The 21649-nt window shown below is 44.6% G+C and overlaps 1 protein-coding gene across 3 annotated transcripts; it reads left to right on the top strand.

The window, feature by feature from the left end:
• Window positions 1-54: 54 nt before the first annotated feature.
• UBR7 (ubiquitin protein ligase E3 component n-recognin 7) lies at window positions 55-16379 on the top strand. Of its 3 annotated transcripts, XM_019918701.3 has the most exons (11): window positions 56-247; window positions 2649-2782; window positions 3622-3682; window positions 4558-4653; window positions 5601-5654; window positions 6208-6313; window positions 7508-7716; window positions 7892-8041; window positions 8551-8713; window positions 9743-9804; window positions 14174-16379. In XM_019918701.3, the coding sequence occupies exons 1-11, from the start codon at window positions 98-100 to the stop codon at window positions 14264-14266; spliced, it is 1278 nt and encodes a 425-aa protein (XP_019774260.1). In that variant the 5' UTR covers window positions 56-97; the 3' UTR covers window positions 14267-16379. The 3 variants fall into 3 exon arrangements, with proteins under 3 accessions (XP_073656199.1, XP_019774260.1, XP_019774269.1); XM_073800098.1 differs by lacking the exon at window positions 5601-5654 and having other exon boundaries at window positions 55-247; XM_019918710.3 differs by lacking the exon at window positions 2649-2782 and having other exon boundaries at window positions 59-247.
• Window positions 16380-21649: the final 5270 nt, after the last annotated feature.

The following is a 21649-nucleotide window of genomic DNA, read 5'->3' as shown; positions in this document are numbered from 1 at the left end:
GCCTGGCACTGAGGCCCCGCCTCCTCCGGCCCCGCCCCTCGCGGCCGCTTTTCCCGCCTCCGCCGGGGCCGAGAGGCGGTCCGGGTGACAGTTGAGAATGGCCGGAGCCGGGGAGCCCGCTGGGCGGCAGTCGGAGCTGGAGCCCGTGGTATCGTTGGTCGACGTACTTGAGGAGGACGAGGAGCTGGAGAATGAGGCGTGCGCCGTCCTGGGCGGAAGCGACTCGGAGAAGTGCTCCTACTCGCAGGTGGGCGCGCGGCCCGGGCCTCGCCTCCCCCGGGCTCCCCTGAACCTTCTCTTCCCCGCTGGACTTACCCTCTTCCCGCCTGCCGCGGCCGGCACCCCCGTGGTGGTCCGGGGCCGCTGTTCGTAGTACGTTTCCCCATCGCAGGCCCAGTTGTCCTATTACCCTTAGTCTCCCGAGCCCCCTTCCTCAGCCTGTGTCCAGCAGGGCTCCCCTCCTTTCTCGTCTTCCTCCGTCCGCTCCCCCCCGCCCCCACGATTCTCCAGGCTTTGGCCCTGGAGCGGCTGCTCTTTCCTTCCTTTCCCGTCTCTTCTCGGTGCCTCAGCTGCTTTTCACGACATCGTCCCCGTGACCTCTCACATCCAGACATCTTTGTCTCTACTTTTCGCATCTTTAGAGCATTTATTAGGAATCGAATGGGAGAGTCAAAACAGAGTTAAAGGAGAGAGCTCTGGATTTGAAAATCTCCCCGTGTGGGCTGGGCTCTTGGACAGCTGGTTCCTCTGCAATTTAGTTTGACAAGTGCTAGCTGGGTTTTTGGAGAGAAGAAGCAAGTACTGCATCTGTCTGCAGTCTGCCCCCCAGGGGGATAGACCGGGACCCGAACAGCTGGTGGCAGTGGCAGAGGAGGGGAGGGGAGGAGAGAAAGCATTTGGAAGATGTCGTGAACAAGGATTTGAGGGGGTGTGATGTCTTTGTTTGGTAACTCATCCCATATTTGTAGGTACAAAAATGGAGAAAGGTGGGTAGAAGAAAACTAATAAGAGGTGAGAATTGGTAGGAGGAAGAAGGTTACCTTCCAAGGGGGTGGAGTGGAACGCTGAAGGATGTGGAGAGAGATTTGGGGTCATTATGTGGTGCGGACTGAGATCGTAATACCAGTTGTCATCGTTGTCCAGTTGAGTTTACACTGCAAAGTGGTTACATTTTTTTTTAATACACCTTGTGTCAGATGTATTTAATGTTGTCTGGTATTTAAAAACCTTTGGTCACCACTGAAACAACTTTTTCCCTGCTTTCCTTTTTTTAAAAAGTCTGTTTGTAAGTTACCTTTGAAATGTAGTTAGGTTTTTGAAACGGACTTCCTTAACATTTTTTTTATTGTAGTGAAATATGTGGAAAAGTGCACAAACCATGTATAAGTCTTGGGAAAGCATAAACAAAAACACATGCAGGGCTTCCCTGGTGGCACAGTGGTTGAGAGTCCGCCTGGCGATGCAGGGGGCACGGGTTCGTGCCCCGGTCCGGGAAGATCCCACATGCCGCTGAGCAGCTGGGCCCGTGAGCCATGGCCGCTGAGCCTGCGCGTCCGGAGCCTGTGCTCCGCAACGGGAGAGGCCACAACAGTGAGAGGCCCGCTTACCACAAAAAATAAAAAATAAAAAAAATAAACAAACACATGCAGGTTCGTACTACCCAGATCAAGAAATAGAACATTACCGGCATACCAGAAGCTTCCTTGTATCTTCCTTGTGTCTCCCCCCTTCCCAGAAGAGGGTACTATCCATTGTCAGGATTTGCTTGTTTTTCTTTCAACTTTTTATTTTGAAACATTTTAAGTCTACAGATAAGTTGAAAGAATAATATTATGAACACCTGTGTACTTTCACATATATTCACTTTTTAACATTTTACAACATTTGTTTTTTCTTTTACCCCTTCATTGTAATAGACTTTCTTTTTTCTTTTTTCCTCAGCCACTTGAAAATAAGTTGCAGACCATGACACTACACCTCTGAATACTTCAGCATACATCTAAAAATCAAAGGGATTCATTTAATGCATTGGTTTTCTCTTTGGTGGAACCACAAGCATTTTCCAAAATTAAGTATGATTATTACTTACATAAACTTAGACACATTCTCCTACATTTTTTTTTTTTTTTTTTTTTTTTTTTTTGCGGTACGTGGGCCTCTCACTGTTGTGGCCTCTCCTGTTGCGGAGCACAGGCTCCGGATGCACAGGCTCAGCGGCCATGGCTCACGGGCCCAGCCGCTCCGCGGCATGTGGGATCTTCCCAGACCGGGGCACGAACCCGTGTCCCCTGCATCGGCAGGCGGACTCTCAACCACTGCGCCACCAGGGAAGCCCTCTCCTACATTTTTCTGTGTTGAAATGATTAAGCAGACCAGCTTATTCACAGCTGACTGAAAATATTAAACTTCTTTCTATCACTTTAAGAAAAGATTATATGAAAACAAGCACTAGTGTATGAAACATGCAACAGTGTTTTGGTATTCTGTTGAATAAGCTTTTTTATTAGCCTCAGTGTTTTTTACAGGAAAATCTTGACCACAGGTAATCTGATTTCAGTTATTTCTTAGATCACAGTATGGGCATTAGGTGACTCTGCCATGTTTCTTCAATTTTTTCTCTCTTTTTCCATTTTGGGGCTGTCTTTTAGGGCTCAGTAAAGAGACAAGCACTATATGCCTGTAGTACCTGCACCCCAGAGGGAGAAGAACCAGCAGGAATTTGCCTAGCTTGCAGTTATGAATGTCATGGAAGTCATAAACTTTTTGAGCTATACACAAAAAGGTAAAATGGTCAGAGACTGATGCTGAATGCTTTTCAAATATTTAGATTCTTTTCCAGCTGCACTTTTTTTCTTAATCTTTTTTTTTTTTGCATTCAAAGTAGTTGTGCACTGGTAAAATGTAATGTGTTTTTATATAATATAATTGGAGAGAGCAGTTTTTCCAGAGGGTCTTTTTTTTTGAAATTAATTAATTAATTTTATTTATTTATTTTTGGCTGTGTTGGGTCTTTGTTGCTGCACGCAGGCTTTCTCTAGTTGTGGAGAGCAGGGGCTACTCTTTGTTGCGGTGCATGGGCTTCTTATTGCGGTGGCTTTTGCTGCAGAGCATAGGCTCTAGGAGCGTAGGCTTCAGTAGTTGTGGCACATGGGCTCAGTAGTTGTGGCGCACGGGCTTAGTTGCTCCGCGGCATGTGGGATCTTCCCGGACCAGGGCTCGAACCTGTGTCCCCTGCATGGGCAGGCAGATTCTCAACCACTGCGTCACCTGGGAAGCCTGGCGGGCAGATTCTTAACCACCGCGCCACCAGGGAAGTCCCCAGAGGGCCCTTTAAAATAAAATTATGGTGCAAACTCAACTACTCCTGCTGCTCTGCCATGATTTTATTAGTGTTTGTGTAATATAGATATTTGTCTTTATGCATGTTAATCTCTAGAATTATTAAATCTTTTATTGTTATGTGCTTGGAGAAATTCTGGATTGGATACATGAACAACAACCAAGGTCACTTTTTAGATCCTAGAAGCCAGTTGAAAGGGAAGAGGCTATGACATGAATTTAAAGAGTAAGTCATTAGATTTAGAAGAAAAATTAAAATCGGCTCTTCCTCCTTTGTTTCAGAAATTTTCGTTGTGATTGTGGAAACAGCAAGTTTAAAAATTTGGAATGCAAATTATTTCCTGTAAGTAAGCACCATAACTATAAATGCATGAAAAGTAGCTGAGATTGATATTTGTCCAAGTGGATAAAAATCAAGTATTTTCCAAAAAGGAAGTTCTTATGCTTATTCTTTGTAAATGGAAAAATCAGTATTAGACTGTATCCCATTTATTACTTTTTGGAAAACTAAGTAACCTTTTCAGAGCCTACAGTATAGATTGTAATTAATATGAAGGGTTTGTGGGGGAATGTTCTAAAGTGATTCAGGTTTAGTTATGTTGATTATGCTTATGCTTTAAGGTTTTTAAAGCAAAGGGGATGACTTTAAAAACTGAATAAATAAAACTTGGTAATAATGAGTGGGTTATGTGCACTCAGAAGTTTTTCAGTGCTTTTTGGATTAAAAAAACTATGCTTATTCGCTAACTTTCAATGAAATAACAGAAATGAAAGAGAAAATAAGGGACTTTACATTGTTCAATCGTATTGCTAAAACTGTCATGCTTTTTCCCTCCTCAAAGATTATTTTTAGATAATTTCCTTGCCTGCCTCCTAGTAACCTGGGGGCTTTGGCTATCACAGCTGGGCACTAAGAAGTCTTTTGAAATTCTAGGCCAATGTCAGCTTACATAGGTTGATAATTAATATTTATGATTCATTTTCTCCAATTGCTACAAAGAAGACATAGAAAATAAATTTTAACTTTTCCCTGTATCCTGGAAAAAGTATCCCTTTAATAAGAATGAATTTTTTTCCTTTGTACTTTGAAAGTTAAAGACCAGCTTCTGGTGGGTGGAGATATTTAATGCACAAATTTATTGAATGCATAAATTTCATGATGCATGAAATTATAGTTAAAGTTAGACCATATTATATATTGAAATTAATATCTTTCAGGACAAAGCAAAGATAAATTGTGGCAATAAGTACAATGACAACTTTTTTGGATTGTACTGCATTTGCAAGAGACCTTATCCTGATCCTGAAGATGAGGTAAGAGATTTAGAGGTTAGCACCGGGACTGTGTCATCTCTAGCCCTCACTCCTCAGCCTTTTGTCATATTTGACCCTTTAGCTGTTCAGCAGGGATTTGGGGATTGTGAAAGGATTCTAGATTTATCCCTTCTTATGAATCTGGGCTGGAGCTACAACCAGAACAGATCCCAACTATTATTCTCATTCTTACATCATGAGAATGAAATATTGGACAGGACTTTCTCAAGGCCAGAACTTTTTTCCTTTCCCCCCCTCTTTGCCTGCCTGTTTGCTCCATTCCCCTGAACACTTTCCAGAAAATGACCTTCAGTTTCTTGCATCCCTGCAAGGAAAGAAATAGGGCGTACAAACTGGATCCTCTTAAAAATTTCAGTTAGACGTACACACAAAATTTAAAAAGAATTTTTCTTCTTCCTCACTCCTGTACCTTCTTACCTCCCAGAAACAACCACTGTTAACACTTTTTGGTATATGTATTTTTAAACCTTTTTCTGTGCACATATAAGTGGGTGAATGTGAGTTTTAATTTCTAGTTTTCTTTTATTTTGACAAAAGTGAAAATTCTGTGCATTCACATCTGCAACTTGCTGCAATTCGCATTACCTCCCTGGCCCTGGGTTTATGTCTGAAGTGAGAATACATTACTTATTTATAAAGTTTTATGGGAATCATATATTAAGTAACTGATATGAAAGCTTTGATAATTGCTCACAAAGTGCTTATCTTAATGTAATCCTTCTGTAACACCAGTTCATGGAGAATGAACTTCTTTGGCCCCTTGAATTGCTGTTTCTCCCTGTTCCCTTGACTTCTGGCATGTGGATAGCAGTTTTACAGAATTGGTAGAGAATTATTTAATATCTAATTCTAATGTGTGCCAGATTTACTTTGGTATCGCAGAATTCGCTGTAATCATTAACAAACAAATGGCTTTCCCGTGTTAGATTCCAGATGAGATGATCCAGTGTGTAGTCTGTGAGGACTGGTTCCATGGAAGGGTAAGGAAAGCTTTACCTTTTAAAGACATTGTCTTTACAAAAAGAGAAAAGATCTTGTCTTTTGGCATTTACTATATTTTACGTTATAATTACTCTTCTAAAAATATAGTAAAGATATGATCAGCATACTAGTGCAATATGTTTCTTTCCCCCAGCTGCATTGGGTCTTCGTTGCTGCGCACGGGCTTTCTCTAGTTGCGGCGAGTGGGGGCTGCTCTTTGTTGTGGTGCGCGGGCTTCTCATTGCGGTGGCTTCTCTTGTTGCGGAGCACGGGCTTTAGGTGCTTGGGCTTCAGCAGTTGCGACGCGTGGGCTCAGTAGTTGTGGGGCGTGGGCTCTAGGGTGCAGGCTCAGTGGTTATGGCGCACCGGTTTAGTTGCTCCACGGCATGTGGGATCTTCCCGGATCAGGGATCGAACCCGTGTCCCCTGTATTGTCAGGCGGATTCTTAACCACTGTGCCACCAGGGAAGTCCCGCAATATTTTATAAAATAATGGGCTTTTTGGACAACTTGGTGATCACAAGGAAAATGTTCGATTTTCTGTGTTCACAGCATCTTGGTGCCGTTCCCCCTGAGAGTGGAGATTTCCAAGAGATGGTGTGCCAGGCTTGCATGAAACGCTGTTCTTTTTTGTGGGCTTATGCTGCACATTTGGCAGGTAAATGTCTCTGTGGAGTTGGTATTCCACCAACTTGTGCTGTATGTTCAGAACAATTTGTATGTTCAGTACATAATTTTTATCAACTAGTTTTAATTGGACTCTGGAAAAAAGTATAAGATCTGTTCCTTCTCCACAAGGTGCTTATAGATAGATTGGGAGACTACCAAGAACAAATTTGTACTTAAATGGCGTGATGCAGAGTATGGATGAGACCAGAATTAGAGAAAATGGAGGAAGCAGTTTTGAATGGGATTTTGAAAGATAAAGAGATAAACATTGTTCTTAAATGTAAGACATGCTATTGGTTGGGGAGAGGGTGGTGGTATAGTTTGTCATATAGTGCTTTTATTATACTTTAAGAAATTGACCCCAAACCACTAATCAGCAATGAACGTTCTTGAGGCATTAAATATTTTATTTTATTTGTAATGCTATATGTGTTAATTTATTTTTAAAGTGTCAGTTGTCTCCTGCTCTGGCCTCATAATTTCTTGCCCTTCTCACCTTTAGGGAACACTTCACCATACAAACCACAAGCAGTATCAGACATTTTGATTTGTCTCGAAGCTCTTAACCTTGGTGTGCTTCCTTTCTGTTCATACCCTTTACAATTAAATCTCACTTTCTGCTGGACCTGAATTTATTTCGCATTCATCAGGTTTTCTTAACAGTTCCCCTCTGCCCCTCCTTCATTTCCTTCCCTGTCAGCAGATGGCCTCATTTCCTACTAAACTGAAATGCCATCATGCAAACTGAGTTCCCTTATCATTTCTCTTCTCTCCACAGTATTTCTGTCGCTACACGCACCCTTTCTGATTTCCTTCTCTCATAAAGAAAAGCTGTTGTTTTTTCTAAAACTGCCCTTCTACCTGTATTTGCAGTTAAATCTCTTCCTATTGCCTCTTGCTTCTTGAGGTGTCCCTGTCTTTAACATCTATAGTATTTTTTTTTCTCCTTTACATAGAAAATGCTTAAGTAGTGATTGGTATTTTTAAATGATCTTTTCAGTTATTTGACTCTTTGGATTATGCAGGCATAAACTAAAAAAGTGTTATTTCCTTTCTTATTATTCCAGAGATTAAGGTTGACTTTCTCCTTTTCCAGATTCTGAAGTATGTTTTAATCAGACTAAGTGATTTCATTGGCTAACTGGTCTGTGGATATGTGTGTGTTTTTTCATTGAACCCACAGTAACCAAAGTAACTGCTGAAGATGATGGGTTGCTGCTGAATGTTGATGCGGTAGGTGACCAGGAAGTTATCCAACCTGAAAATGGAGCTCATCATGATGGTGCCCTCAAAGAGGATGTTCCAGATCATGGAAAGGCTGCTGAGAAGGAAGTTAAAGCAGAGCAGATGAACGAACCATGTACCAGCTCTAGTTCTGAAGCTGATCTCCAGGTAACATGAAATCTGAGCTATAAAAGAAATAAAACTTAAGCAAAATTAATTCTGTAACCTATATAGCTTTGGGTTTCAGTTGTACCCTTTGTCTAAAGAAATCCTTTGACAAAATCTAAACTATGAAAACTATGATAGTTTAAAAAACACACTTCAAAACTTAATTTAATTTCAGACAGCATTTAAGAATCAACATCTCAACACAGAATCACAGTCTGGCTGCAAACTTGAGGAGCTTAAAGCTAAGCAGTTTATAAAGAAAGACACTGCCACCTATTGGCCCCTGAACTGGCGTAGCAAGTTATGTACCTGCAAAGACTGTATGGTAAGTACCTGATCAAGTTTCAATATTAGTATGTTTTGTGGACTGATGTCTAAAATAAGAGCACCTGAAAAGTATATTTATGAAACTGATATTAGAGTATAGAGAACTGAAAATTTTTTTATATTAAGCAAATTTATGAAATAGTATTTGCAGTCTGAATGCTTATGGAAGAAATTAAGAATTATGCAATACTTTTTATTAGCTTCATTTCAGTGGAAAATAGCTTATCTTTTTTATATCATAGAATTGCTTGGAAACACGTATTACTTGAAATTTACAGTAAGTCAGTGGTTTTTAAATAAACATCTCTTAGATCGTATAATATCTACTGGGAAGTTGGGAGGTTTCTAAAAGATTTGGGCAAAAAGAATAAAACATTCAAGCAACTCTGCTAAAAGGGTCAGGTTTTTCTGGGTATTATTTAAATAAATTTTTAGTGATTCTCATGAGGTTGACTTTCTGAGAATGACATACAGTTCTAATGGGGAAACTGGTTTTATTTTTTAAAGAAAATGTATGGCGATCTAGATGTCCTGTTCCTGACAGATGAATGTGACACAGTTCTGGCTTATGAAAACAAAGGCAAGGTTGACCAGGCAGCTGACAGTAGAGACCCTCTAATGGACACCCTTAACAGCATGAACAGAGTCCAGCAAGTGGAACTTATTTGTGGTAAATATTGTTTGTGAAAGTTCATGAAGTTCATGAAGTTTCCTTCACCATTAAAAAAACTTATGTATAAGGAAGACAACTAATAACCTATTTTAATTTAACACAAAGATGGTTTAAATTTGGAATTGTATAGTAGGCCTCACCTACACTTGCTTGATTGTAATGTTGCTGGGTATTTAGCTGCTATTTCCATTGAATTAGGGTTACATGCTAGAATAATTACATGCTTGAGAAACCATAACATGCTATTTTGATTAAGGATAGATGTATGAGTAAAGAATAAAAGGAAATCAATTTCTTTTTCCATCCACTGAAATAATTTTCATTGAACATTACATGTCATCTTTTTGAGCAAAGCATGCCATCTTTTTGACAGTTCTTGAGGATACTTCAGTGGTTCACAGGAAACCACTAGAGGGGAAACATTCCCAAATCCTTAATTACAGGCTTTTACATTTTTTCCCCCAGTATGCGCAGCCTATTTTAGTGATTTCCATCCTAGCCATTTCTACTCGGATGCCACCACTTTTGTGCCCCTTTTTGGACATTGATTATTCCTGTCTTGCATTTGTAACTGTTTGATTAATTTCCTTTTACCTTTATTGGAGTAAAAGCTTTCCGAGGATAGAGGCTGCATCTAAAACATTTTTGTAGCCCTCAAGGTGCCTTGTACATAATATAAATTGTTGAGTGAGTGCACGAGTTTTAAAACTTAATGTTTGACAAGTCCAAGATATTTCAAGCACTAGAATTCCAGAGAGATGGAAAACTTTAAAAAAAATTCTTAGCTAATCATTTTGGGAATGAGGATATCTCTGTTTTTTGAGGGTTTTTACATGAAAAAGTGTCCCAGATGTCAAAATGGAGGAATTTGAGAGAAATTGAGAACAAGTTTCTATGCAGATTTCACTTAAAGAAAAATGTGGTTTAGACTAACATACTCAAATGTCAATGGCCAAGAAATACTTTGTTTCTAAATGCAAATGGCTTATCTAAAGTTTATGTCCTTTTTTTGGTGTTTTGATTTAGAATACAATGACTTGAAGACTGAACTTAAAGACTATCTCAAGAGATTTGCTGATGAAGGCACAGTGAGTTTAGTTAGACTTTTAATCAGAGCCTTGTATGTTTGGAATAAAGTATCTTTTTTATTGAAGTATAGTTGATTTACAGTATTATTTTAGTTTCAGGTGTATAACATAGTGACTCAACATGTTTATAGATTATACTCCATTTAAAGTTATTATAAAATATTGGCTACATTCCTTGTGCTGTACAATATATCCCTGTAGCTTGTTTATTTTATACATAGTAGTTTATGCCACTTAATCCCCTACCCTTCACTTGCCCCTCCCCCTCCCTCTCTCCACTGGTAACCACTAGTTTGATCTTTATATCTGTGAGTCTGTTTTGTTATATTCATTTGTTTTATTTTTTAGACTCTACATATAAATGATAACATGTAATATTTATCTTTCTCTGACTTATTTCACTAAACATAATAACACCCTCTAGGTCCATCCATGTTGTTGCAAATGGCAGAATTTCATTCTTTTTTATGGCTAATATTCCATTGTGTGTGTGTGTGCCACATCTTCTTTAACCATTCTTCTGTTGATGGACACTTAGGTTGCTTCCATATCTTGGCTATTGTAAATGATGCTGCTGTGAACATTAGGGTGCATGTATCTTTTCAAATTAGTGTTTTCAGTTTCTTGGATACATACCCAGAAGTGGGATTGCTGGATCATATGGTAGTTCCCGTTTTAGGTTTTTGAGGAACCTCCATACTGTTTTCCATAGTTCATTTTCTTTGATGAAGAAGATGACTGAGAGCTTAATGCAGGCAGAGGAAAGGGAAATAAATAGTAGTGAAACACCAGTGGACTAGCCACATCAGGAGTCCTTCCCAACCCTCCAGATGAGGGACAGAGCAGTCATGCCTGATCTGGAGAGAATCGTAGCTTAGGAGAGGGCCATTGGATCAGCCATACTGATTCTCTCAGTCCTGACCTTCAAGCAGGGATTTTTGGAGAAGGAAGGAAAAATGAAAGCCAGACCGCTTTTCTGTGATTTTTGAGTTCTAGTTTAAAATAAAACAACTTTATATTGGGGGGCTAAAACATTTCTCTTGCTGGTTAGGACGGTCTATATGCTTTTAAGGGTGACACTAACTCTATAATGTATAAATTTTTTTTTTTTTTTTTTGGCCACGTGGCACGTGAGATCTTAGTTCCCTGACCAGGTATGAGCCTATGCCCCCTGCAGTGGAAGCAAGGAGTCCTAACCACTGGAACGCCAGGGAATTCCCATGTAATCTTTTAAAATAGTTTTCCAGGGACTTCCCTGCTGGTCCAGTGGTTAAGACAACACACTTCCACTGCAGGGGGCGTGGGTTCGATCCCTGGTCGGGGAACTAAGATCCCACATGTCACGGGGTGCAGCCAAAAAATAAATAAATAGATAAAATAGTTTTCCAGATGAATTTACAAATACCTCCTAGCCCTTTACTACTCATACATTTATGATGGACTTTTTCTTCTGAAATACTTTTTTATCTTCCAAAGGCAGATATAAAGCAAAACTTTTCTTTTCATGGCCTACAGTTGTCCTTCTGGACAGAAAATGTTTTGCTCTGCTATAGCTAGACAGACAAATGAAGTCAGACATGGGTCTGACGGACACTCGGGACGTGCCCGGAAACTTGTTTTCTTGGAAGAAGTCTCTGCCAACCGAGTACTTTCTCATAAATGTGGGAAAAACTTGTAGCTGCCTGGATATCTGGCAATGCTGCCTTTCTGCAAAATGAATTGTGAAGTCCAAAGTTAAAGAGACTTCCTAAATGGTTTTCTCATTTTTAGAGAATGTTCCTCACTGTCACTAGGGACGGACGTCTTCCTGCTTCCCAGCAGCTCTTAACAGACAGTTATTCTCGTTTCTGTTGCAAAGGCTGTCCTCTGCTTAATGCAGCCTCAGGCTTCTCTCTTACTGGAACTAAGAGGGTCTGTGGGTGTAACTGTTTTGGGGTTTTTTTGTTCTTTTTTTTAAATAAATTTATTTATATATTTTTGGCTGCATTGGGTCCTCGTTGCTGCATGCGGGCCTCACACTGTAGTGGCTTCTCCTGGTGCAGAACATGGGCTCTAGGCACGTGGGCTTCAGTAGCTGTGGCACATGGGCTCAGTAGTTGTGGCTCGCGAGCTCCAGAGTGCAGGTTCAGTAGTTGTGGTGCACGGGCTTAGTTGCTCCACGGCATGTGGGATCCTCCCGGACCAGGGATCGAACCCGTGTCCCCTGCATTGGCAGGCTGACTCTCAACCACTGCGCCACCAGGGAAGCCCCGGGTGTAACTGTTTTAACCTTGGCACTGTTAATGGACGTTCAGGGTCTTTCAGTTGTGTCAAAGCACATGCTCTTGCCTCTGCTGTTGTGTAGTTTGTGGTTGCTGTGCTCTTTATTGATTTTATTACACACACACTTAAATTCACGTAAAAGAAAAAAAGTAGGTATGTTGTCTTTTTCCATTCACATTTGAAACAATTTTATCCAGTCTTCACATGTCTCCCAGTGTATGGATCTTTGTGACAGCTAGAGCCATTCTTTATGAGTTTGAGATTATCTGATGTGATGATTTAAAAGGACAGAAAAATATTTTTTATTGTTTGTTTTCGACATTACAAACACCTTAAATTGTCATAAAGCTCATCTGCTTTGGTTGTATTTGGCTATAGAAGAGAATGCTAATAAGGTCTGGGTGTTGTCATATGAGGGACTGCCCTTTATTTAATGTTTGTGTCTGACTAAAAACTAATAATAACACTTAGACACTACAAATTTTCTAGGACAAACCAATAAAATGATTCATTATTGGACCCAGGTATTTATTCTTCAACATTTCTACTCTGCATATTGGCTGTGACCATTTGAGGATGCCTAGAAACTCTAAAGATTACACACTCTAATTTGTGTAATTTGTGGGCTTTTAGGTCTCCTCCTACTGTTTCCTTGCCAGAGAAATGTCCTTGTATTCCTTTCAGCGTTTAATGTTTGATCTGAGCTAGGGGCAGATCCTTCACATTGGAACTCCCCAGCATCCTATTTACTAGCATTTATAAGTGTGCATTCCCAAGCCCAGGGCCCTAGAGCTCTGAGCTGTGGTTGCCTCAGAGTGCGTTAGCATCTCTATCTTGAGTCTGTGAGGGGTTCTAATTCCTCACAGGTTGACCCCCGGCTGACTCTTGGTGCCTGTGAGACTGGTGTGTCAGCTGCCAGTCTGGTGTGGAGTTCTTTCATTTCAAGGAGTTGTCAGATCATGTCTCCCCGCAGTGAGTTATTCAGGTTGCCTGTGCCATTTGGGGATGTCGCGCTCTTACACCTGGGGAGTGGAGAGGGCGGTTTTCGCTTTACACACAAGTATTTGTCCTCTTTCTTACTTCTCTCTCTCTCTCTCTCTCTCTCTCTCTCTCTCTCTCTCTCTCCCCCTCTCTCTCCCTCTTGCTCACTGTATTACAGTGCTTTCTTTTTCTCTTTCCCTCCCTCTCCCCACCCCACCTTTATTCCTTTATAATAATAAGAATGTGTTACCTTTGTAATTAAAAACCATGTTAACAAACCTGTCAGTTGCGGCACAGACTCACTCTTGGGGTGCGCAGGGACTCCTTCCGGGTAGGCCTGGTTTACTTTTTTATCCATATTTCCCCTTATTTTCTTATTTTTGATATTTTATTTTGCTAATAGAAACACTTCTATGTGATGTTCTAGTCCTTTTTCCGATAAAATACAAGATAAATTTCTCATTTTTATTGCATAACATGATTATTCCATTTACTGGGGGTACTGCTTCCATAGTTTTTGCCAATTATTTTTCTATTTATATAGCAAACATCTTTAATTTTGGACTCTTGAAGAGGGAAGAGTTTGGGGGTTCCTTTTTTTTCAGTAAAGGAGAGAGCACAGATCTCAAAAAAAGCAGATTCTGTTTGCTGTGGGTGCTTGGGCAGGACTGAAGGACGTTCCCGAGACGGCTGTGCCGTGGGGAGAGCAGCGGCCTCGGGAGACCATTGGTCTCCTAGTTTTCATCCTGGCTCTGCCACTTGTCTTCTCAGCTGATACTCACTGAGAACTTGCTCTGTGCTGGGCAGTGTTTCACAGGTGTTACATCTCATCTGCTCTTCAAACGGCCCTGTTAGGTGGGTGCTGCTTTCATCTCATTTTAATGAGGAAACCAAGGGCGGTGGTGGAACCCACGCTCCGTACCAGTGTGCTGTCTGCCTACCGCGTGACTCTGACTGGCCAGTCTCTGAGCCAGGATGAGCTTGTCTATGCAATGGAGATAGGATAATTAATTACACATTAACACAGTCCTTATCAGCAGTACTGTTGGACTTGATTGTGAATGTTACAACCAGTTAGTGCTGTTCTGTGATGTTCCCTTTCCTAATTTTCGCTCTCCCTCAACAGGTGGTTAAGAGAGAGGACATCCAGCAGTTCTTTGAAGAATTTCAGTCAAAAAAGAGAAGAAGAGTGGATGGGATGCAGTATTATTGCAGCTAGACTGGAATATGGCGCCTTCTCGTCCAGCCAGTGAAGATGCCACTCACTGTTCCAGGGATAAAAGAGGCATATTCCACCTTCGGTCCTCATTCTGTCCTCCCTGGAGCGGCCTCCTCCTGCTGATTTCACAACCAGCGTTCTTTCTGACTCAGCTAAATGCAGCTCATTCCACAGACTTGAGCCCCATCACGCCAGTCCAGCCAGGGTTATTTGCTCATGAGTATCAAGAAGTTTGATTTGGTTTTGAGAAAGTAAACTAGTTTTTGTTTTCCCTTATGATTTGCTCTTTAACTCCCGAGTGTGTCTGCCCTGTCACAGAGCCGCTGTCTTCCAGGACCTGCTCTGTCAAGTTCTCTTCTGTCAGCTCCAACCTCTGTAGATTCCCCCCACCCCTACGATCATGGTGCCTTGGGTCAAAGCTTCCTCAAGCCTGTTCTGCCCCTTCTCCCACATCTGTTTTCTGAGCTTTGGTCACAGCTTAGAAGGGATCTCAGAGCTTGCTTCCTCCAGGCTGAACCTCCGGAGTAGCCAGGACTGATGGTTTTCTGGCCTAGATGTTTATCACAGGCAAGGAGATTGGCTGATGGCAGGATTGAGGAAGACTACCTTTGTTACAAATTTTACTAAAAAATTTAAAGTGAAAATTTCATTCACAAGTCTACTGGCACTAGAATATTAGAATTTCAGTACTGTAGTGCTCACAGGGCTTCCTGGAGAAAATCTGCCATTATACTAGTCCCTCTCTACTGCCTAGAAAATAGACCGGGTACTACCCTGTGAAATCATGGTGGTTTACAAAGTCCTCTGGGTTTCTTTATATTATCAGGGATATTCATAAGCCTAGATTATAAACAGACCTATTTTGATATTGTTCTGTTAAGAAAATGGTATTAGAACCCCCAATAAATTATTATTTTTCCCCTTAAATCTGTGCTGAAGAAAAAAGCTACTGGCTTAGCTTACTTGTAGCGAGCAGGGCAGTGAGTGCTCTGTTTTGGGAGATGATGTGGAAGAGATCCCATGTGCAAATGATGAGCTTTATGTATATAAATGTTACTGTCCACAGCTGAGTCCCTAATGACTGTGAGATCTTTTGAAGAACCTCATGGGATGTTGTATAAAACCCCATATTTGAGGGGATGTCCTTTCAGTTGGTTTGAAATCCCTTTAAAGCCCCTCAGTCTATGTGGAAAACACCTTTTGATAAACAAAGAGCCCTCAGTTGCTCTCTCCCTCTGGAGGAGCGTGGTCTTTCCTGACAGTAGACGACACACTTTGAGGTGTGAGACTATACACATTTGAGGCTTTGGGGCCACAAGTGTATATTAATATTTTTTGTGTGTCCAGCAGTCACAAGTGCCCACCGATCCTGGATAAGGTGAACTAGGCCTACAGAAAGTCAAGGACTTAAAGAAATAGTACAACTCGTTTTTCTGCATCAAACCTCCCAATTACAGATCCTGATGAAGAGTGACGTGTGGAGCTGGAAGGTCTTGTGGCCACAGGAGATGCCTGTGTGCTCTGAGCTGGCCTTGTAGAAAGGGTGGAAAGGCTAGGGTGAGCGCTCACGGCATCTTCAAGATGGTTTACATCCCCAGCTTGGGAACTCTGTCCCAGGTCTGAGGATTTTTGAACCCCCTCTGCAAGGTGGTACTAGTTGTGTACCGTTGTGGCCTGAAAGTTTATATCTTCTCAGACATTTGATTTAACTATCAGAAAGTTCCTCCCTTCCTCATGACAGCTCAGGACCCAGTCTCGGAGGTGACACATTACTGTGCAGCACAACACCAATCACCCAGTGGTGAAGGGCTTGTTTTAGGAAAGGTACTGTTCCTTTTACATTAACCAGAAAACCTCTTTTTTTAACCTGTTGTTAACAACTAGTTTTCTTATTGACTGTATTGGACTGTCTCTTCTTGTAGAGACTGATTTTGGCCAACATGTGGCAGTTGATATTAATGCATGTTTTATGCAAAACAGGAATATGATATTAGTTACTTTTAAGGAATTCTGGCATTGTATGTGCATTTTTGTAGAATTGTTACTGGACTTATAATTACATACTTAACTCTAATAAGGTTTCTGTAAAATTTAAATAAACCAATTCAGAATAGTGGTTTTTCAGATTGTTTTTAGTCACTTTTTTTTTTTTAAAGAAGACGTTGCAGGTAGGAGTTTATTAATTTATTTTATTTATTTTGCTATGTTGGGTCTTCGTTTCTGTGCGAGGGCTTTCTCTAGTTGTGGCAAGCGGGGGCCACTCTTCATCACATTGCGCGGGCCTCTCACTGTCACGGCCTCTCTTGTTGCGGAGCACAGGCTCCAGACGCACAAGCTCAGTAGTTGTGGCTCACGGGCCTAGTTGCTCCGCGGCATGTGGGATCCTCCCAGACCAGGGCTCGAGCCCGTGTCCCCTACATTAGCAGGCAGATTCTCAACCACTGCGCCACCAGGGAAGCCCTGTTTTTAGTCACTTTTAAATGTACACAGCCTCCCTTTGCAGGCTCTAAGAAAATGGGTCCACTCTGGCAGCTCTGCCTGCCCTGGGGCCCTGCTGCAGCAGAGGGTATGGTTCCTGTCTCTGCAGCTGTTTTATCAGATTCAACCTGATCCCAGGTCCCGCCAGCAGAGCTCCTTCACTGCCCTCCCCACCCCCATTTTAGGACACCTCTGAGGAGGGAGGGTCCATGATTCCCTCTGGGGCCTAGATGAACAGAGAACAAAGAAATGGGTGGTCATGACCTATCGCAGTGTGTTCAGGTCCTGCTGTGTGCAAGGGAGAGGGCTGGGAGCCCACAGGCCAAGGAAGAGATGAGGTCCACCTCCATGGTAGCCATTATTTTAAAAGTAAATGTGAGAACAAACCAAGAAGCCAGTGCAGAGGCCCATCTTTGGCCTCCCCGCAGCTCTCGCTTCCTTGGAAATGAGTCACACTTGAGGTCATCACCCGTGGTGAGTTAAGCGCAAGTGAATGAAGTGCTCTCTGTAGGCCTGGAGCTGCCCGCATCTCTGAACACGCAGGATTACAGGGAAACAGCAGTTCTCCCAGCTCCCCCAGAGGACCCTAGTGGACTGGAAGAAAATTGAAAGAGCAGCCCCAGTGACAGTCGGACCTTGGCAGTGACCTAGTGAAGCTCCCATGGAGGGTGAGTGTGTTCTGGGGATTGTGGGGAGCACAGGAAGCCAACCCAGCAGAGCTCCCGGGAACCAGTGAGGCTGCCTCCCAGTCAGCTCACCTGGAAGTGGCTGCCAGGCACGAGCTTTGGCCTGAGGGGCATCCGGCATTTGGCACGGGGCCAAAGCCATACTCTACTCAGTTGTGCCCCGAACCACTGGGCCTTAGACGGGTTGTGTTCCATACTTAGTCACAGGATCCCTAGGTTGGAAGGGATCTGAGAAGTCACCCAGCCTCACCTCTCGGGAAGGGGTCCCTCCCTCGTGGGTGATGCTCAGAGGGGACCAGCGCTGGTCTTGGCCACCGGGCTTCCATGCCTCCATGCTCTTGGTGGCAATGCCTCCCCTTCCCTGCCGGGTGACTTGAGGCGCCTTGGTCTTCTCTCTCAGCTGTGGGCAGAAATCCTGTGAGCCCTGTGGAGCCCGGCTTAGGAGAAGCCAACGGCCTGGAAGGTGGAGGGGAGAGAAAACCAGGCCCTCAGTGATGCACGCACTGAGCCCCTGGATTAGTCTTGTCTGAAGCTCATACAGCTCGTAGACTTTTCCGTAGCAGGGAACACTTCTGCGGTCCTCTAGCTCCTGCTTCTGAGCGCTTCTGGTGACACAGTGCCCCCTACTGCACACGGCACTCGTCCCCTGCTCTCCCAGTCTTGGTGCCTTTTCCTGTGGAAAAAGTCTGGATACTTCTGGACTTTTCCACTGGCCTCCCATCCAAATCTTTGTTCTGGTCTTCTCCCAGGGACTCCTTGGCTGCCCCCGCTTAACTTTGCCTCAACTGCATCCCCCTGGAGATGGCTGGGTTTCTCCTCAGCCATCTGTCCTCCTGTTGGAGCCTGTGGCTTGTGCTACTCTGTTTCTCCCACTCACGTCCCCGACTCCTGGCTTCCCTCTCTTGCCTCTGCCTCAGGCCTTAAGGCTCCTGGATGCAGCTGACCTGTAGTTAAATGAGCCAAATTGAAAAGTTCTACAGCTGTATTGGGTTCTCCAGAGAAACAGAACCAATAGCGGATATATACACCCATCTCTCTCTCTCTCTCTCTTTCTCTCTGTGTCTCTCTCTATATATCTATAAAACAAGGAATTGATTCACATGACTGGAGGCTGAGAAGTCCCATGATCTACTGTCTGCAAGCTGGAGACCCAGGAAAGACAGTGGGGTAGTTCCAGTCGCAGCCCGAAGGTCCAAGAACCAGGGGAGCTGATGATGTAAGTAAGTGTCAGTCCTAGTGCCAGAGGAGACCAGTGTCCGAGCTCAGACGGGCAGAGAGTAAATTCTCCCTCCGCTTTTTTGTTCTATTCAGGCCCTCAATGGACTGAATGATGCCCACCACACTGGGAGGCTCATCTGCTTTACTCAGACTGCAGGTACAAATGCTAATCTAACTCAGAAACGCTCTCCTAGACACACCAGGATGACGTTTAGCCAAATGTCTGGGCACCCCACGGCCCAGTGAAGTTGACACAGAAAATCAGCCATCACAACAAGCGACCCGTTTGTCTCATTCCACCCTGAGCAGCACCTGTGGAGCGAGAGAGGCCGCCTGGGGTCTGGAGTCATGGCCTGTGCCCCGGCTGTTACGTTCTCTGGGCCGCAGGTGCCGCTCAGGCCATTCCCTGAGACTACGCTGGGGTCACAGCACCCCAGCCGCGAGGGAAGAGGCTCTCTGCTCCCTCAGGCCTGGAGCTGTGAATAAAATGGGGCAGCAGCTGAGGAGAGAGAAGCTGCTGAGAATGACAGACACACCTTCCCCACCAGTTTCTTCACAAAGCTGTGGAGCCAGCCACTGATTCCATTCTCAGGTCAGCTGCTGTGACGGAGGCCTCCGGCTGTCTCCTGCCCAGCCTCGCCTCCCCTCCCCTCCACGACCTCTTCATTATGGATGGAGAGACACTGCCGTGTGGCTAATATTCAGATCGTCACTTCGTAACAACACTTAGCCCTGTTAGTGATGACATATTCGTGAGTTTATTTGCTTAGTATCTGTCCTCCCCACTAAACGGTTAATTCCGCGAGGTCAGGGACTGTCCTTCCAGCTCATGGTTAAAGGGCTGGAACCTGGGGGCCGCCTGCCCCGCTGTCAGGTGACTGCACAGCTGCGGGCTGCACGCGTTTGCGCGCCTGATCTCATTCACCCACCCACAGCAGCCTGAAGAGTATGATTGTCCGTCCCCATTTTACAGATGTGAAAACTGAGGCTCTGAGAAACCGGGGGTCCATAGCTTGCCAGGGGTGACTCCCAGCTCATTTCATTCCACAGTCTGGCCTCATTCAAGTGGGGCACCAGGAACAGCTAAGAATCTTGGAGCAGGGACTATCCTGGCAGTCCAGTGGTTAAGACTCCACACTTTCACTGCAGGGCGCACAGGTTTGATCCCTGGTCGGGGAACAAAGATCCTGCATGCTGTGTGGCGCGGCCAAAAACATTCTTGGAGCAGAAATGATGGAAGATGCCAATAGTTTTTGCATAAATCACAGGATGTCGTATTTTGCCCTGGGATAGGAGGGACATTGACTCTTCTGGGTTTTGTTTTGGTAAATTCACTTCTACTTACATGACAGAATTGGACTGTCTTGCAGCATCTAAACCACTCCAGGGAGGGTTTCCTACGCCTTCCAAGAAACACGACCCCAGCGCAGCGTCCCCAGGCGAGAGGCTGGGAACGGATGGCGACCCCAGCGGAGAGCGTGGTGCCTTCGCCCACAAGGAGTATCACAGAAGAGAGGACGAGGGAAACGGTGGCAGCCTATTTTGCCCACGAGGTCCAGGCGTGAGGAGCGAGCTGGAGGGTGGCCCCCGTGAGAGGAGGCTAGGGTGGAAAGTGGCCAGGAGCTGGGTGAGGGCTGACTCAGCTGGCCTGGGCACTGAGGCCAGAAGCCTGGGCACCGTGGGGACCATGGGGACTGTGGCTGTACAACTGTCTTCAGTTGTCCCCCAAAGCTGGGTCCAGACCCAGGAGATGGACATGTCCATTGTTTATGGGTTGAGTTTGGCCAGAAAATTGGTGGGAAGGTAAGCAAATTGAGGAGGCCAACACCTAGGGACATTGGGCTGTCCTTGAGAGGGGAGCAAGGAGGCCAGAGGTCAGAGGTTCCAGAGGAAGACAGGAGGGGCATCTGGGACATAGTGGCCTGAGCAGGAAGTGAGCTAAGGTTTCAATGGTGGAGCCCTTCTGGGGACAAGGGGAAAGGTCACAGAGTCGGTGGAAGGGGAATAGAAGAGCAGGTAGCTGGAGATGGTTCCCGGCGCTACCCAGGTTGATGGCCGGGCCTGGAACAAGAGGACAACAGCGAGGCTGCGACAAGTCCTCGGGGTATGAAACGAGTGACAGCGTACTGGTCACGAGCTGAGAGTGGGACAGCCAGACGGCAGGGGCTGCAGAGGTGCTAGGGGTGTTACAGGGGGGCCGCCACACACTGCCTATCCTGACCCTCAAGTGTGGAAAGTGCGAGACGCCAGTTCTCGGGAGAGGCCTGCAGGGCGGGAGGAGGGCTGGACCTCAGCTAAGGCAAGAGGCAGGAGAGGAGAGAGTGGGAAGGTGGGGGAAGCATGCAGGAAAGGTGGGCAACGCGGATGGGGTTGGGGGACGGCCTGGGAATCCAGGGGGCTGTGCAAGCCACCTGGGAGAGCGGGAACAGCAGGTCCAGGGGGACGACGGACCCCATCGCTGCAAAGGGCACAGTCCTGGAAGCCGCGGGGGGATGCTGGGAAGTTGGGGCACTCGGGCCTCTCAGGGCCATCCACACCTGGACTAACCAGAGTTTGGGTGGATCTGTTCAGAATGTGGAGAAATGGGAAGGACAAATGTTTTTAGTTTGGTCACAGAGGGTGGTGAGGTATCTGGTTCCTCTGATGGAAGGTTCCAGAAATGGAGGATGTTTACGTGGGTTTAAGGTGAGGGATTTCAGGAGGAGAGTGCGAAAGGCAACAGCTGCCCACAGACCCTCACAGCAGGCCTGCCAGGGGTGTTGAGGGGCTTCTTCACCTGAGAATGGGGAGAAGACTCAGAGTGACTCGAGGATTATGTGGCAAAATACTTAAAAGTCCACAGTCAAAGCTCACTCCGTGAACTCTGTGAACTACTGTCACCCCATTTAAGGATGAGGACCCGTAGGCTCCTCGTGGCGCCCGGTGACGGTCCCTGCTAGGCAAGTCTCCCTCTGGAACACGAGCCCTTCCTCCCTCGGGGTTTCTGGTCTCGGCTTCCTCA

Source organism: Tursiops truncatus, chromosome 2 (assembly GCF_011762595.2).
Source record: "Tursiops truncatus isolate mTurTru1 chromosome 2, mTurTru1.mat.Y, whole genome shotgun sequence".
NCBI lineage: Eukaryota > Metazoa > Chordata > Mammalia > Artiodactyla > Delphinidae > Tursiops > Tursiops truncatus.
The sequence above is the reverse complement of the archived record's forward strand: the minus strand, read 5'-3'. Positions and strand labels throughout refer to the sequence as shown.